This window comes from Gambusia affinis, linkage group LG05 (genome assembly GCF_019740435.1).
Source record: "Gambusia affinis linkage group LG05, SWU_Gaff_1.0, whole genome shotgun sequence".
NCBI classification, from domain to species: domain Eukaryota; kingdom Metazoa; phylum Chordata; class Actinopteri; order Cyprinodontiformes; family Poeciliidae; genus Gambusia; species Gambusia affinis.
Genome location: NC_057872.1, coordinates 9,647,386 through 9,663,938, shown reverse-complemented (window position 1 = coordinate 9,663,938; position 16,553 = coordinate 9,647,386). Strand labels below are relative to the sequence as shown.

At 35.5% G+C, this 16,553-nt stretch overlaps 1 protein-coding gene across 5 annotated transcripts in view; it reads right to left on the bottom strand.

The window, feature by feature from the left end:
* LOC122830488 (CUB and sushi domain-containing protein 3-like) overlaps positions 1 to 16,553 on the bottom strand; it is a 240,494-nt gene that overhangs the window by 174,310 nt on the left and 49,631 nt on the right. For all 5 annotated transcript variants that reach the window (XM_044115818.1, XM_044115821.1, XM_044115820.1 and 2 more), the window contains exons 4-5: positions 15,917 to 16,111; positions 5,723 to 5,969 (exon numbers count right to left, since the gene is read on the bottom strand). In XM_044115818.1, coding sequence (XP_043971753.1) covers positions 5,723 to 5,969; positions 15,917 to 16,111 — 442 coding nt within the window. The remainder of the gene's footprint in view (positions 1 to 5,722; positions 5,970 to 15,916; positions 16,112 to 16,553) is intronic.

The window sequence follows — 16,553 nt, the reverse complement described above, 5'->3', positions numbered from 1 at the left end:
TGCCCGGTTCATGGAAAGCGCACACTACACCCGGGTCTGTGGGGGCCTTAAGTGGATGCTAGTTGGCCAACACACTTTGGAGGCCAGAAACCCCTTACATTTATTGCTCATATGAAACACCTGAGTCAATTCTCAATTAACATCCCTTCATTAGAACAGAAGCTAAATTTTATCCAGACTGTAACCTGTTAGGCATACCGTTTAAAGACAATTTGATGGATCTTACTTTGCCTTAGAAGATCAATAAAAAATCCCAGAGCAAAGAAATGCAATCTAACGTGTATAATAATTTAACTGAAGTTGGTAATTTAGCTGCAAGACACTTCTTGCTCCACATAACCTTTGAATATTGCAATCTAACTCTAGCAGCCTTTTAGTTGCGCTGTTGGAATACGACTGTTCATAATTATTGAGCTGAGCAAAATATTGTCTGCTGTGGAGACAATCAATTCCATAGCTAGCTGCCTGAATATGTTTATAGCATCCAAAAGTGATACACTAAGTAATTGGAAACATCTGCAAGACTGAATCCTGACCGGAGGTGAAAAATGAGGTCGATAGAAAACTAGAGAAAAGACATACCAAATAATGAAATTTTCTGGTTGAAATTCTTGTTATAAGCAACAACAAAAAAATGTTTTATGTATTTGCAATGCTTCAAGGTTTTAAGCGCTGTGCAGATATTTTAAATAATGACTGACATGTGATTTACTGCTTGTTGTTTTTGCCCTTTGTGAACAGAACTGAACAATCATATTAAAGGTCAACACAATAACATTGTTTTTTCTCTCAACCTATCCAGAGAAGGTTTTTGTTACAAAAAGTTTTTTGTTTTTGTTTTTTCAAACTGCTTTCAAAGAGATTGATGTGCAGCCTCAGATCAACCTCAACACCTTGGCAACAGTAAAATCAATAAAACTCATTTGGCAAGATCTGATAAAAAAAAATTGTTCAATTGATAGAAAGAAAGGGCAGTTGGATGCACAGATGAGTCAGCAAAAAATGAATCCACGTCCCCTGGTGCTAGATTTTAGTTGTGTAAATAATGCCATCACACACTGTCTGGAAAGAAGTTAACATTGGGTAATACCTATTTCGCCTATTTATTTCTTCTTATGCATATTGAAAGGTTTGGCGGTGCTCTGCACTTTACAGCACTTTCAACTCCACCAAAAATATATATCTCCTGCTTTAAATGTTTCATCATTTGAAATCAATTCCCCCTGTGTTCACACAGCTTACGCTGATATCCTTATCTCACACTGAGATATGCAAGGCAAAGTGGATCACCTTTTAAGTTTATTTTCCTGAAAAGGATAAAAAGCAACAATAAATCTGACGGAGTGAATGGTTCCAGACTGTCTATCATTGTTAAGCAGCTGTAAACCTCAAGGCTAAATTGACAGTTGGCTCGTCTCTGCCTGCAGCCGGTGCTATACATTACATTGTTTGAATGTTTAGCAGTCCTATGGCCTTGTATGCAGTCAGACACATTCATAAACAGAGAAAGAACAAAAGCTATGAGGGATTCGTGTTTCCTGACTTGGGCTTGTTTGCTTGTCTGTTTGTTTGCCTGGAAAAAGTAGAAGCCATTTCTCTAAAGTGCAGGCCACACTGCACCTGGGCTTATAGAATCCTTTGGGAATTGTAGGGCTTAAAAGGAAAACGATGTCTTAACAGCATATGACATTTAGGGGCATACAGTAAGATCTATCTAGAGTATCGCATGAGGCACAGTGCATGGTGCCGCAGAAAGGAAAAAACTCACTCACTAAAGTGCTGGATGTTAAACCCGTGTACCTGATCAATAGACAGAATGTGGAACATCTTCATTTAAAAAAAAAAAACCCACTTCAACGTTACTAAAGGCTAAAGTTTTCCCTTATGCAAAAGTACCAGGTTTTTACATAAAAGCTGCAACAGTTTACTTTCCACAGCTTTTTAATTTATTTTTATGCGGCTTAGGGTAAATTTTATTTTATTTTCCACAATATTCATAACATTTATATTGTGTTTGATATGGACATTAATGACTTAAGGACACAAAAAAGACTAAAGCATTAGTTTTTTTTGCATTTCACACTGTGGCACACAGTTTGTTCTCCAGCTACACCAGGTTGCCAGACAACCTGGTTTTATTTTGCAACATGGGCGTCACATATACTGCAAATATGCACAACTGCAATTCAATGAACACCTGCGCTACTTGAATGTTCTATCAATGACAAATAACATTGATCTCATTGTATGCTAAGCAGACCCTTTGTCTGCACAGATGAAGATTTATTCTATTCCACATCCGGGATGATAATGGCAACTCCACCCACTTTCTGAATAGTTCAGAAAAAACAATATGTGAGCACTTGGGGGCACTCTTTGACTACTAAACCTTCATTTTCTGATCATAAGTTCATACTAAAATATTTTGAAACAAAAAAATGCTGAAAGATTATGCTGAATTATAGCAGCAGAAGTAATGCTTTCCCTCTTGGCATATTAGAACACTCAATTCTACATCGTTCATCCCTACAGTCACACATACTGTGGAAAACCGGGGAGCATCAAAAGGACAGCAATACTTCAAAGACCTAACAGGACTTGATGTTTGAAAATCTCCTTCATTTCTGTATGTTTAAACATATTTAACATCTTTTTCCACCCCGCAACATGCATCTTAAGAGTCTATCACATCACTATTTAGCCCAACACAGAAATATAATTTTATTAAATATTAACAGGGTTTTATAACAACTAAATAAGTGCAATCAAAAACCTCTGACAATGATTCTTTGAATATGTAAAATGTAGTAGCATTTAAAAAATTAAAACTGTTCCTTTTAGTGCCAATACACCTTTGAGAAAATGGTCATCTAGAGACTGCCAGTCCACATCAGTCCCACATAAATTCTGCATCACACTCTTCTTAGCCATGTCAACATGCAATACTTAGCAGTCATCACCACACTCACAGCATCTCTCCTTTAGATTCAGTCTCTCACTGACACAGAGCCTGCTTCTCTCTCTCTCTCCATCTGACTATGAGAAACAACTCTCAGGGACAACAGCCCTTCTGCCGTTATGATTGATTAGAGCTTCTGTTGGCTGAATTATAATTAATGGCCAGGAGGATCCCAAACTCCAGGCAGATGCTCAAATTCAAACACAACCCAAAGCAGAAGGATAAGCTTAACCCAAAGTTAGGAGTTAAACACATTGTGGAGTAGGTGCAGAAACTGACCTCAGAAAGCAAGATATATGCGTACAAGAAGGCTGCCTTTGAAAGAAATCTGCCAATGATTTTGGCGTAATTCAAAATGCTTAATTGTTCTCTATAAATTTGCATAAATCAAGCAGACACCAGAGGCACGTTTACAATGGTTTAGGCAACACTCTGTCAGTGAAAATGTATTAAAGAAAGCAATTAGCATGTTTATTTTTTATTCCTGCTCTGACGAAGGAATGATTAAGATGCCTAATAAACAGGGGTAAAATCAACACATTCCAAAAAAATTATTCCTTGGGAAGATAGGAAACAGAGAGACTTTGATGTGTATTGGATGAAAACCTGTCTACTTAAGATTAAAGGTTAGAGTGTCCAAACCCATCTTCATCTCAAAAGAAACGAGAGCTGACATGAAAAACAAGATATTTGGTTTTATTTCATAATATTTCAACCCACATTTATTTTGTTGTTGAAAATAACAATTTAGCTCTATTCTCAAACATTTTACATGGTTAAAAGATAGATACAGCTCCACAAACTCACGATGTGACTCAGCCGTATGACAATAAAACACATCAAAACTGTGGAGTTACCAAAGGTTTTTAACATATAAAATAATAGTTATGCATGTCTTAAGAATATCCCTGCAACAGATTAATTTAATGAAATAAGCTCCCACACTTTTAAAGTCACAACTTCTCTTGCTTTTAGCTCACCAATTTAGGCATGGAAGCATTCCTTCCCGACTTTGACTGCTGCAGCTGTGTTTCTTTCAGGCTGTATTAGGCTATTTATAGGCTATTTAAAATCTCATAAAGGCTTGCAAGTATAGTTTGCTCTCTTTGCAGAGGAGAAAAGAGCAGCTTGTGCATGTTCAAATCCATGCTTGTGCTTATTCATTTGAACCCTGGTAAAGTACAGTTTTGGTGGATAGTTTTCAGAAAATCCTTAAATTTTAACAGTTGTTTTTTTATATATTATTCTATAAGGAAAAATTGAGAAATGGTTGGGTTTGCAACTTAAGTAAAAAAATTATATAAAGGCAACTGACAAATGTGATAATCAGTAAAATTCATTAAATTAATTAAATACAGGTTATTTCATCAATTGGACAAAATAATTCACAAATATGTTGACAGCCCTGGTAAAGAAGTCTAAAAGGTGTAAAATGAATTAATCTTTATACAGTAGCATAATCTCACAATTACATGAAAGACTGTTACTCTCTAATAAAAATGCCATATTAAAAAATAACTGCTTGATAAGCTTTTTTTAAAAAAAATACATACAATCTACTTTTGTCAACAACTCAGCACTTTGTCCTCTCATACAACAGTAAAACAGGTTAAAGCTAAGAGCTCTGGAACATTTGGTTTGTGAACCGAGATGACCGTGGAAGAACGTTAACCATGTCTGGTGAGCCATTTCTGTGTTGGTTTGACTGCATCTTTCGGATGATGATCATTAATCATGCTGAGCACTCCAAATTTGGTCTTCAAAGGAGAAACAGACTCATGTTATCACTGAGCCTCCATCAAAATTGACAGTGAGCATGAAGTGTTTTTCCAGACATTCCTCCCATTTCACCTGGAGTGTTTCCAGCCAAACAAGCCCCCTGCTTAGATCAACTTAAGTTTCCAGTGGAGTTTAGCAGACTCAACAGATATGTTTGTAGGGGCAGAGCATAAGATTTTTCTTGCACGTCTCATGAACAACTCCTTGGCTTGTACATAGCTTCTCAAGGTTGTTATGGAGACAAGATGTCACTTTTACCGCAGTCCTCTTTGTCAGAGTTTTGATTTGTTTTTTTACCTCTGTTATTATCCTGCTCAACATGTGTGGTGGTAAAATAAAGGGGTCTCCTCATCAAACTCCTTGACTCAACGCTATAAGTAATTGGGCTCTGTTATATGTCATATTTGCAAAAAAAAATCCTGGATTAATAATTAGAAGTTCTTTAAAACTAGTTTTAATTAATGAAACCTTTCAATTATATTTTTAAAGGGATTGTAAATGATTATTCAAGCTTTATTATGTGATTGGTTTCCAACTAAAAGGTCAGATTTTATTAGAATCTAGTTACTCTTTTTTTCAGAGAGAGAAAACACTTCAGCAATACAAAATGAATTTTGAGAGTTTAAACCATTCCTACAGAGGTGGTGATAAATTTGTCTCTGAAATTTCGATATTTTTTTATCACACATTAAAAACAACATGCTTTTTCTTGTTTTTACACATCTAAATACATGGCAAATATTTGTTTTCACCAAACAAAAATAATGTTTTCTAGAAAGTCTTTCTGCAAGAAATGTTGAAAACATATCAGACACATCCACAACCTTATGTCACTGGCTGTTCTTTCAAGTTCCACAGGATGTCAACACTTCGCAAACATATTGTCTGCTCTGAACCACACATAATAAAAATACTTGGATTCTCAACTTCAGCAATGCAACTGTGTCCCAACCTCCCTCCCTCCCTCCTCTGAGGTCAACTCACCAGATGGTTGGCTGTTTGGAGCCTTCTATTTCCAGATAATCCGACTTCTCCTCCATCTGAAATTCTGTGAACACCAGAGAGATGGTGTCGCCTGGATCAGCCAGTATGGTCCACTTACATTCCCTGCTGCTGCCCAGGCCTCCAGCACCACCCCCTCCGGCCGTGCCAGGGGAGTCACCGCTGGGAAGATCAAAGCTGGAGATGAGCCCACTGGAGCCCCTAAGGGTGCCACCACACGTATCCTCGGCTGTCAGTCACCAAGACAAAAGAACAGGGTGGGGAAGAACACATACATTTACTCTGGGTTATTTCCGACCTTTAAATCAAATGGGGGAAAAGAAAGCCTGCAGGCATAAAACATCTGCAACTGTCCACTTGAATAAATCCAGAACAAAGAAAAAAAAGGCATGTGAAAGCAGGACTAGGAGCTAAATAAACAATCTAACCACACATATTTTTATTTATCAAGCATTGCAGTGTCTTGAAGCACTGTATGTAATGCAACTTCCTGGTTTTTTTACGTAACTGTTAACAGAAAACTAAATTAATTTCACTTACTCTTTTTTATGGTGTCAAGAACCATCAACACAAATGCCGTCAATTAACAGGAGGACATATTATCAATTAAATTGATTGACCGAATAATTGAAATTTAATTCTGTCAGTTTTCTTCAATGCAATCAAATTGAAAAGGAAGTCTTAAATACCTCCACTCAACCCCCCGAATCCCTTTTTTTCATTTTAGAAATGTTTTGGGGGGTTTTTTCACAATGACCTGTCAAGTTTCTAGCAACAAACAAAATGTGATAAACACATCTCATAATCCCGGAGAAAAAAAAAATCCAATGTGGGAAGTGTGGCACGTCAGCTGAATGTTAATGCACTCCACCTTAACAGTGGCTTGCTCTCTTTCACTCCAGATTCCTTTCCACTTTCCTCTCACTCTTTCTACTAGAAGTCACCACTCTCCCATATATCCCTGTATCTGTTTTTTCTCCCTGAGGAATCCTAATGATGGCAGGGCTTTCACAGTTTTCACATCATTTAAGACTAATACGTGACACTCGACTGTGCCAGCTAAAACCTTTGATGGCTCAGTGCTGCACTCAGGGCTGTCAGAGATGCCAGCCTTAAAGTATTCCCCAATGGTGCATTAAATGACTGGTCCAGAAACAAGGAAGTGAGTGTATGAAATTGAAGCAAAGATTGGGGGTAGGGGGGAGGGGAGAAAATAGACGAGCAAAGCATTTATTTGCTTTGATCCGAGTCTTTGGAGACATTAGGAGAAGCATGACAATGGATCAAAGTCCTTCTGATAAAGGCAGAGATGAGAAACCGATACTGTTTGACAAATGAATGCCTAAGTGTGACTTGTGTCAAGGGCAGGCCTAGTCCAATCTCATGCGTTGATGGTTGGCAGCATCAGTGTATGTGAATAAATAAATAATTAATTCAAATCATTACACTCTGCAATATCAATTTTACTCAGAAAAATGCTGCAAATAACCCTCGATGCATTTAGAAAAACAAATTAAATAGTCATCTGAGATTTGAAAAGTCATTTGCATCAAGTGAAACTAAACTGATTTTAAGTGCTGCAAAATATTCCCAACATAGTAATGTTAATAACAACACAGACCCCAATAAGTTATTAAAGTCAACCGAGGTAAAATTAAACTTAAAAGCAAGTTTGACAGACAGAAATGTAAAAGAAAAAGTGTGGGTTTTATAAAGGAGTAAATTAAAGGTGAACAAGACAATGTACCTGATGAAAGCTCTCATTTAGTTATATTTTTATTAAGTGACTCAAATTTTCCACCATTACTGGATATGCTCCAAACAAACCTAACATTTAGATCCAAGATCCCTTAAAACTTTCAATATGCAGATATTGAGTTTTACATATGTTAGGTATTTTTTTTTCAGTTGTCCTCTGGAGGAAACGCTGGAGGAAATATTATGACCTACATTGACTCGTTGAATTTTAACGTTATTTTAGACTATAAATCAAATCAAATCAAATCAAACTTTATTTGTATAGCACATTTCAGCAGCAAGGCATTTCAAAGTGCTTTACATCAAATCAAACACAAAAACACAATGCAACATAGAATCAACATTAAAAACACAACATCAAGTCAGATTCCGTCAATAAATTTGCAATTGATTACGTTTCAAATACAACTCTAAACAAGTGGGTTTTTAGTTGAGATTTAAAGGAAGTCAGTGTTTCAGCTGTTTTACAATTTTCTGGAAGTTTGTTCCAGATTTGTGGTGCATAGATGCTAAATGCTGCTTCTCCTCGTTTGGTTCTGGTTCTAGGGATGCAGAGCAGAACCAGAAGACCTGAGAGGTCTGGAAGGTTGATACAACAGCAGCAAATCGTTAATGTATTGTGGTGCTAAACCATTCAGTGATTTATAAACTAACAACAATATTTTAAAGTATTCTTTGAGCTATAGGGAGCCAGTGGAGGGACTTTAAAACTGGTGTTATGTGCTCTATCTTCCTGGTTTTAGTGAGAACGCGAGCAGCAGCATTCTGGATCAGCTGCAGCTGTTTGATTGATTTGTTGGACAGACCTGTGAAGACGCTGTTACAATAATCAATACGACTGAAGATAAACGCATAAACGCATAAGACTTGAGGAAGCTTACAACATCTGTACCCAGTGCTCAGTAATGAACACCCAGCCCCTCAATGGATTAGTGGAGTCATATTTTTGTGATATTGCTTATTGGGAATGCCAGCAGTGATAAAAGTACTTACAAACAAAAAGGAGGAGCCAAACAGACAGAAAATATCAAGTCAAACAATGAGGGAGGTAGAAACACGAAGGCTGCTTGCTGGGAAGGAGTTTTGTGAAGATTTGCTGTTTTCCACATATGGACCACTTATCCAATATGGACTGCAAGGACAGACAAAGTGCTTTGATTTTCTGAGGAGAAAACCTTCAAACCATTAACATAAGAATGTCAAGACTCTAAAGTGAGTGAATGCAACAAGTCTCAGCATAGCCCATCTTGGGAAGGCAAACAATGTGAAACCATTCAACATAAAGAAGCTGCTATGTTAACAGGATTTTTTATTTTTTATTTTTTTTTCTAGAAAAAATTCAGCATTCAAAATTTGGTTTAAATGTATTTTTTTTTTCAATTCAGAATATTATCTTTCTGATGTACACAAAGCCATATTAAACAAATTTGGTATTTACACTTAAGGTTTTTCGTTTTTGTTAAGAGCCTCCCCACAGCTGAAACAATAGCTAGAAATCTGAGGCTTCAATTTAACTCACCAGCAGAAAGCACAAACATTTTAAAAGTTATATAAAAAATAACTAAGACTATAGCTTACTAATGGTACACAAATGGTCTATTTAAACACTATTTTTTTGACTGTTTGTGTTTTTATTCTTACAAAATCTGAGCTAAGTTAGTTACTATGAGGGCATCAATGAAGGACATGCAGCATCTGCTATAAATATCTGACAGGAATGCTGTGGTCTGACTCACCCAAATATATTATGAATATGGGCAGCATCAATCAGACACAGTCAGCATGTTCATAAATCTGCATTTATCAAACAAATCCATTTCAAAACAAACTCATTAATAAGGGCTCCTTTCTATTTTAATAACATTCTGCTTTAGAAAGTGTTGGAAAGCTGAATAAATCTACACTCTAGGTTAAAAACTTTAAGTAAGAATCTCTGCTGTAAAATGGCTCCAGAAGAAAAGAGCAGTATTTCATATGGTCAGCATATAGTACTGTGGTTTTATAATCAGCGTTGTGGTGTTGCAAGGTGATTTTCACCAGCTAAGGTTTTTGTTGTTGTTGGTTAGGTGGAAAATCTTCTATTCCATTTACAAGCTGAATCTCAAAGTTAACACCTTGTGATTGTGAAATTCTGAGGGAAAGTTAGAGTAGAAAGAGTTCCTGGCAAACATCAAATGTAATTAGCCATTTTCTTTCTCAACGTCGCTTTATATGATGCTGCACATTTTTCACAAATCACTAATTGCCTACTTCTAAATGGTATTGTTCAAATGTAACAGAGTTTGGATGTTTGACTGTTTCTAGCAATTGAGAACAAAGAACTGAAGATCAGATTATTACTTGTTCCAAGGAGATTTGATTTTCATTCTGACAACCACTCTTGACCACATGACAGGTGAAAGGCTTATTGTTATAGTCAGAATAGTTACATAAATAGATAATGGATACAGTTTTGTTGTTAAAGGAACAGAAATAGATTATTTGAGTTGCATTTTGTTGCAAACCAGAATAAACACAATCATGTAATTCTGACAGGCCTATATTTAGGGACCAGTAGAAACTCGACAGTGTGACTAATGATGCCTGGCAATGTCTAGTTAAAGTGGTGTTGCAATGCATACAGCTTTTATGAAATGAAAGCTGGATGATTTCCAGCTTGTTCGTTTTCACAAAAAGTAAAAATAAATAAATAAATAAAAATCATATATCCCAAAATGTCTTTGAAAGAATAAAGTTAGTGATCTACCACTGACCAATCCAGCTGGTTATACTTATATAATTTTAAGGTGGTCCTAATATCAGAAAAATGTTAATACATTTATTTTGGTTTTTCAAAAATAATTAATCTATCTTAAAACTGTGTTACAAGTTATTCCTATTCAGTGTAAAATTAAGTCGAGATTTGATCTAAGGTTTGGATTTTGAAGTGGTGATAACACATTCCACACTCATTAAAGTAGCCCATTAGTTTTGCCTCATTAGGAACTTCTGAAGCAGATACTAACTTTAGCACAGTTAGCAGCATATTGTGTTTACAAATCGTTCAGATCTTGCCAGTCACTCTTGTCATCTTCTTTGACAAGAATAACTAGTCAAAAAATGTGACAAGTCTTTTTTTGTCAAGTCACAAAAGGGCAAGAGCTTCTTAAAGAGACAGAGGCCAATTTCAAACTGTGTCTAATTGAAAGTAAAATTTATTTTAAGTTATGTTTGATAGATACAGCATTTTTTTTATACCAACTGAAGATAACCTGGTATTATAAAATGACCTTTTGCTCCTGGAAAATACATAAAAGGTCTCCAGATTATAAGCATATAAAAATGCTGAAAGAATGTTTTCACATTGTTTGCGGCATCTCTGCAATGGCCTTGTGCCATTATCCATAATTATTCTAAATAAAGTAATAATGCTGTTGATACAGCATTTTTTTTAAATCAGTTGGAGTATATTAAGCTTTTGTTATAGACAAAGTGATTTAAAGACAACAACTTATCCTAAAGGTATCAACAGGGCAACACATTGCCCAAGTGATAAAAACATAGGCTAATTAACAGCCAACTTAGTGCAAGCATTGTATTTACCAAGATTAATCATCCAATAATTTGTATAGATTTTTGACTAATAGCTAGGCTAAAGATTTGTGAATAATAAAAAAGAAAAACATATTTATGCCTGTGAAAGATCATAAAAACCCCATCACCTGTAGACTCAATGTGTCTACAGGTGAAGACAAATTGCTCTGAAAATTAGAGCAATGACTTGAAGTAGAAAGAAACTCATAACTATGCAAAGGAAGCAAGACAGGTTTCTTGTCTATTTCATGGAGAAGCAGCCATGCATAGTATTGTGAATTATGAGATGCAAAATACTAGCAAAGACTTAAAGACGCTTTGCAGTGACAATATTGTAAATACCTTCACTCCAGTAGGACTTTGCAGGTTGTTCTGGGTTACATAATAACAAATAAGGCAAAGTTTTATCAAATATTGTTTATCAACATAGCAGAGGCACTGAATGTTTGGCAATATGTTCCTTAGCAAATCGATAGAGCATGCTCTGGATTTAAAAACAAAGGAGGGTCTGCCTTAAAAGAATTGTGTCAGGAAAAAAAGATTGTGTGAGGATTAGGACTGGTTTAGTTGAGCTCATTTACATCCCTAGCATCAGCAATCTAATGCTACTTGAGGAGGGATTAAACCTCCCTCTCCTTGACTTTGATCAGATATACACCACTTGTCTTTCTACTTTGAAATATTCACCCCCAAGGATAGAAAGGAAGGAACTCATGTATAATTTTCAACACTACCTAAGGTTTTTCCTTTGCAATAATACCCATGTTAATGTGAAGAAGTGGCACTTTCTACAGGATGTCTCTCATTTGCTCTGCAGCATGTCATGTCAAATACCAGTTAGGTTGAAGAATGGGAATAGGTCTGTAATGGGTGCAGAGGTACAATTATATTGCTTCATGCTCATTTCCGTGGCTCATTAAATTATGGGAGCCATCTTTTATCCTTTCTTAAGTTTAAATGAGCTTCAATAAAAGAACAGGAGAATAACAAGAAATTAAAGGATCAATTGAAATTACGCAATAGCAGCAAGGTTTGTTCTGTTTCATGAATGGCATTTTAATTATCTGAATCATCTCATTATTAAACTTACAATCAGTGTTAATGGACATGGAACCAAACATATACAATTCAGCTCCTTAGTCAAAGTTTGCTTCTATTAGTCAGCTATTTAGCCAACCTCAGCAAAAAATAACAACCTGTAACAAACTGAGGGCATGTTGGCAAATGTTTAGATTTTTTAACAAAGGATTCCTGCAGCCTAATTTTCTTATTCTGTTTAAGTGTGGCTGGCAGCCAAAATGACAGCGTATTAATAGACCATTTTCTCATGTTACCACCCTGTCCCCTGTTTGCAGTTTTATTGCACAGTTTAATGAATGTCAAGAGACAATTTCAACAGAAGGGATCAAAATAGACTTCTTGGAGGTGTGATGGAACGCACCGTAGCCATTCATTTTACTCTGTGTATTTCTTTCCTATCCATCCTTGACTGTGTCATATTTCTCTTCCTTTAAAATAATATTATTCCCTTCCATAAATTTCATCAGGTTTTTGCTTATGCAGTAGAAATTAAAGGAAGATATGTCTAGGATTATTTTGTTACACTTTGCCATATTATTTCCCCAACCCCTCTATGTCCATCATGTGTTGTTCACAACTTAGCTCAACTTTCAAGCCAATAAACAAGCAAGTTCACCTTTAACTGGCTCAAAGATAGTCAAAGGTTAGACCTAAATCTTAATTAAATGCTGTACATGTTTTAAAACGATCCAAGGTGGTTGAATTAAAACAACTCTCCAAAGAAGACAAGTCCAAACTTCCCCCAGAACAATTAAAGTTGTTGCCACCAAGGAAGGCAGCTGGAGGGGAAAAACTGGATTTGTGTTGCTGTGTGTTCACCTTAAAACAATCAGTGATGAGCAGAAGGCAGGATCTCAGAGGAAATAAGATCAAAGGACCATCTGGCTGCATAGAGGAGCAGACCCAGATATTGCTGAGAGATTATGGCTCAAGCAGTGGCTGTGTTGTACTAGAATGAAGGGATGTTTCTGGCCTGTGGCAACGGAGGCCAGAAACATCCCTAAATGGAAAGGAACCCTCCACATCAGCTTTCTCCCGCCCCTAAGCCCACCATTTTTCAAACATATGCCAGGCTATTTTCATTGTTTCGTGTTTTCTATTGTGACGAGAAATCCTGCATTTGCTCTGCTGGTATTGGCATTTCTCACCATTAAATATTAACATGAAAGAAATCTTTGACCCTTTTGAAGCTTAACCTCTAGTTTGACGAATTTGTACTTCTAAATAAACTGCCTCAGCAGCTAACAATGAAATTAATGGATAAAAAGTGCCTTTGGCCTGCTTTCACAAGAATAACAGCATGATTTTTGAGAAAAAGCAAAAAGCACAACAAAGAATACTTTTGAAATTCAAACATAATGCGTTTCAAAAACATCTGGGTCAGATCCCCTCCCAGTTTTGTACCTATTACTACATTCGTTCTTCATTCTTTGCTTTTATATCCGCAAACCAATCCTTTCATTTTGATTTGTATTATTGTATAATTGTAATTTATTTTTCTTACTATTATTAGTATTCTTATGAATGATGATGCTAATTAGTTATATTAGTTCTAACTATTTATTACTTATAACAACAAAATGTTCCATTTGTTTTGAGAAAACAACTATTTTATTTTCTCAAAGCTTTACCAATACACACCATTTCCATTTATTAACGTTCTTGATCCATAAAGGTAACAAATGTGAAGTGACTCAAGTTCTAGAGAACAAAAATTAAATATTACCTGATTAGTACCCCGATCAAACCAAAAAGGCACAAACAGATATATATATATTTATATATATATATATATATATATATATATATATATATATATATAGTTATTATTATTATTTATTATTTTTACTAAACAGTGGTAGTAGTAGTTCAAAGCATGGGATTGGGGAGCAACCTGTTCTATTCTGCAACATTAATGCTAGTTAGAAAATTATTCACAGCTGATGTCCAGTTACCTGTTTATCTTTCCAGACTTCATCATTTGTTGCTTGTCAATTGACAATTGTTGTGGTGTTCCCACAATGCCGAATCAATTGTTTGGTGGCTACAAAAATCTTTTTTTGTTAGTTTTTTTTTAAGAAAAAAAATACTTCAATTTTTCCGTATTTTCTTCTGTTTAGCAATACACTAAAGTTGCAATATTTTAGTTTAGCAAATAGAGTTATCTTTTTTTTGGAGGAAAAAAAGAATCATTACAGATATAAGAATAGTACAAACTTCCCAATGTTTTTTTATCTCGAAGCCAGGGGTAATTTCCATGCCTTTTTGTTATAGTTACTAAAATCTCTGAAGAATGTTACCCTTGAAACTTATCCCAGAAGGCTAGAGAAAAATAAACCGGCTATTTTTTTATATTGTAATTTATTTGACATTTACCATCACATTTGCTTATAGTATAAAACTTTGCTTCTCTTCACACTAAAAAGTTCATCATAATTTCTGAAGGGAATGAAAAATGACTTTTTTCTTTAATAAATATCAAGGTTAGCGTACGGCTTTGTCCAAGTTTTTAATTGTAGCTCATTGTGTATTTAAGTTTCACAGCATAGAAAAGGTTTGAAAATAAAATAAAATAAACGATGAAAGCAAATGCTAACCAAAATGAATAGGCAGTAAGTAAAGCTTTAATTGAACGTTGAATTAAAGTAGATTTTACTCTAGTGAAAAAATACATTTATTTCAGTTAATATAAAATATGATGTCATTATGTTTAATGGACATGGACCTGTCCATCCATGATCCCTAAAGCATGCAGAAATATCTTAGATCACCTACATTTCAAAACCACTTTCAGATAACGTAGAAAAGGATTATCTGGGTCAGTCCTGAACAATGGGCCTCATTTAAAAACAGAAAGGAATAAATTACACAATTTAAAGAGCTCTAGTCCGTCATTCATCAAGCAACTGTCAGATAGAAATCATCATCAGGCTGAAGTGTCTCTTCTCATTCTGCATACTTTATGGCGTAGTAAAAAAGCTTGACGACACAGATTCATGGTCATTCTACATCTCTGAAATCACATGAAAACATTTATATAACTCTGTATATGCATAAAAAAATAATACTGTAGCTAAAGTAATGTAGAATCAATTTTCCTCACTAAATGCTGTTTATGTGCTCACTTAGGTGATGTTATGGTTTAACACAATGTAATATCTAAATGTTTGCATGTAAGATATGGGCATTGCTGGCATGTTGGGAATTTATTCTATGGTGCTTTGTAAGCTGAACTGTCAGCAGCATGTATCACGAATGACTGAACACATGATCCCACAGGAGATTAAAAGTGTTCCAGTCATTATCAATCAAATATAGACTAAAAGCTGCAAAAACTATGGCTGACAACATTCATATATTGAAGCTAGTTGTCCCCCAGAGATAAATATTTAATTAACCTTTTAAATATTGGAATCTCCAATCATCTCCATCAACATGATTAAAAAATTTCCATCCCATCTGATTGCAAATATACGTATTGCTCTAATGAAGGGTTTTCTCATGCATTAGTACAGGAGGAGCTAATATGTAAGCCAATCTCATAACCATCAATCTGTCAATCATTAAAAAGCAATTAACACTTAGCAGTTAATAAGAGAAGGTCAAAATAAACTCACCACCTCCGTTTTAAATTTCTTAGGGGAACACTTATGTAAAATGACATCAAGTACTCTTGCTAACCATATTGCACAGCTGCACTAAAACGCAGGTATAGGACCAAAAGATCACATTCCTTTAATTTTTAGTAATAAAAGAAAATCTCACCTCTGCAGATTGGCACTGGAAAATCCCACACTGACACTCCAGCTGTGCTGGTTACGCAGGTGAGAAGTGAATGTCCGTCCAGGACGTAGCCTGTGACACATCGGTAGCGGATCTTGTCGCCAACGTTGAACTGAGTACCATTGCGTATCCCTTTTGGGGGAACTCCTGGGTTTCCACATGAGCTGCTTCGCAACTCTACAAAGAAAGTCAAGAAGGAAAGACAAAATTAGTAAGACAATTCATGTTATATCAACAATCATTACTTTTACTCACTGAGCTAGTTTTCAAGTAACAGAAGTTATTTGTCATTTTGACTTGGCAGGTTTGGTACAATGAGGCAGCATCCTGTTGAAGAGTTTCATAAAGGGCTTTGCTAATTCAGACTGGACAGCTGAATCATATGGGAGAGGACTGCTTTCCCCACCTTTTTGCATAAAAACATAAATAAAATTAATTTGTCAAAAACATAAAAATAAAACAGTGCTACATTAAAAGGGTAAGAACTTGGGATCTGCTAAGGAAATTTTCTGTTTTAAACCTACATGAAAGGGTACAATACTCATTCAGCTGGCTTTGAAAGATATGGAGGGATTAAAGATTGGAGATATGTTGTTAAAAGCTAAACATTGTTTTTTGT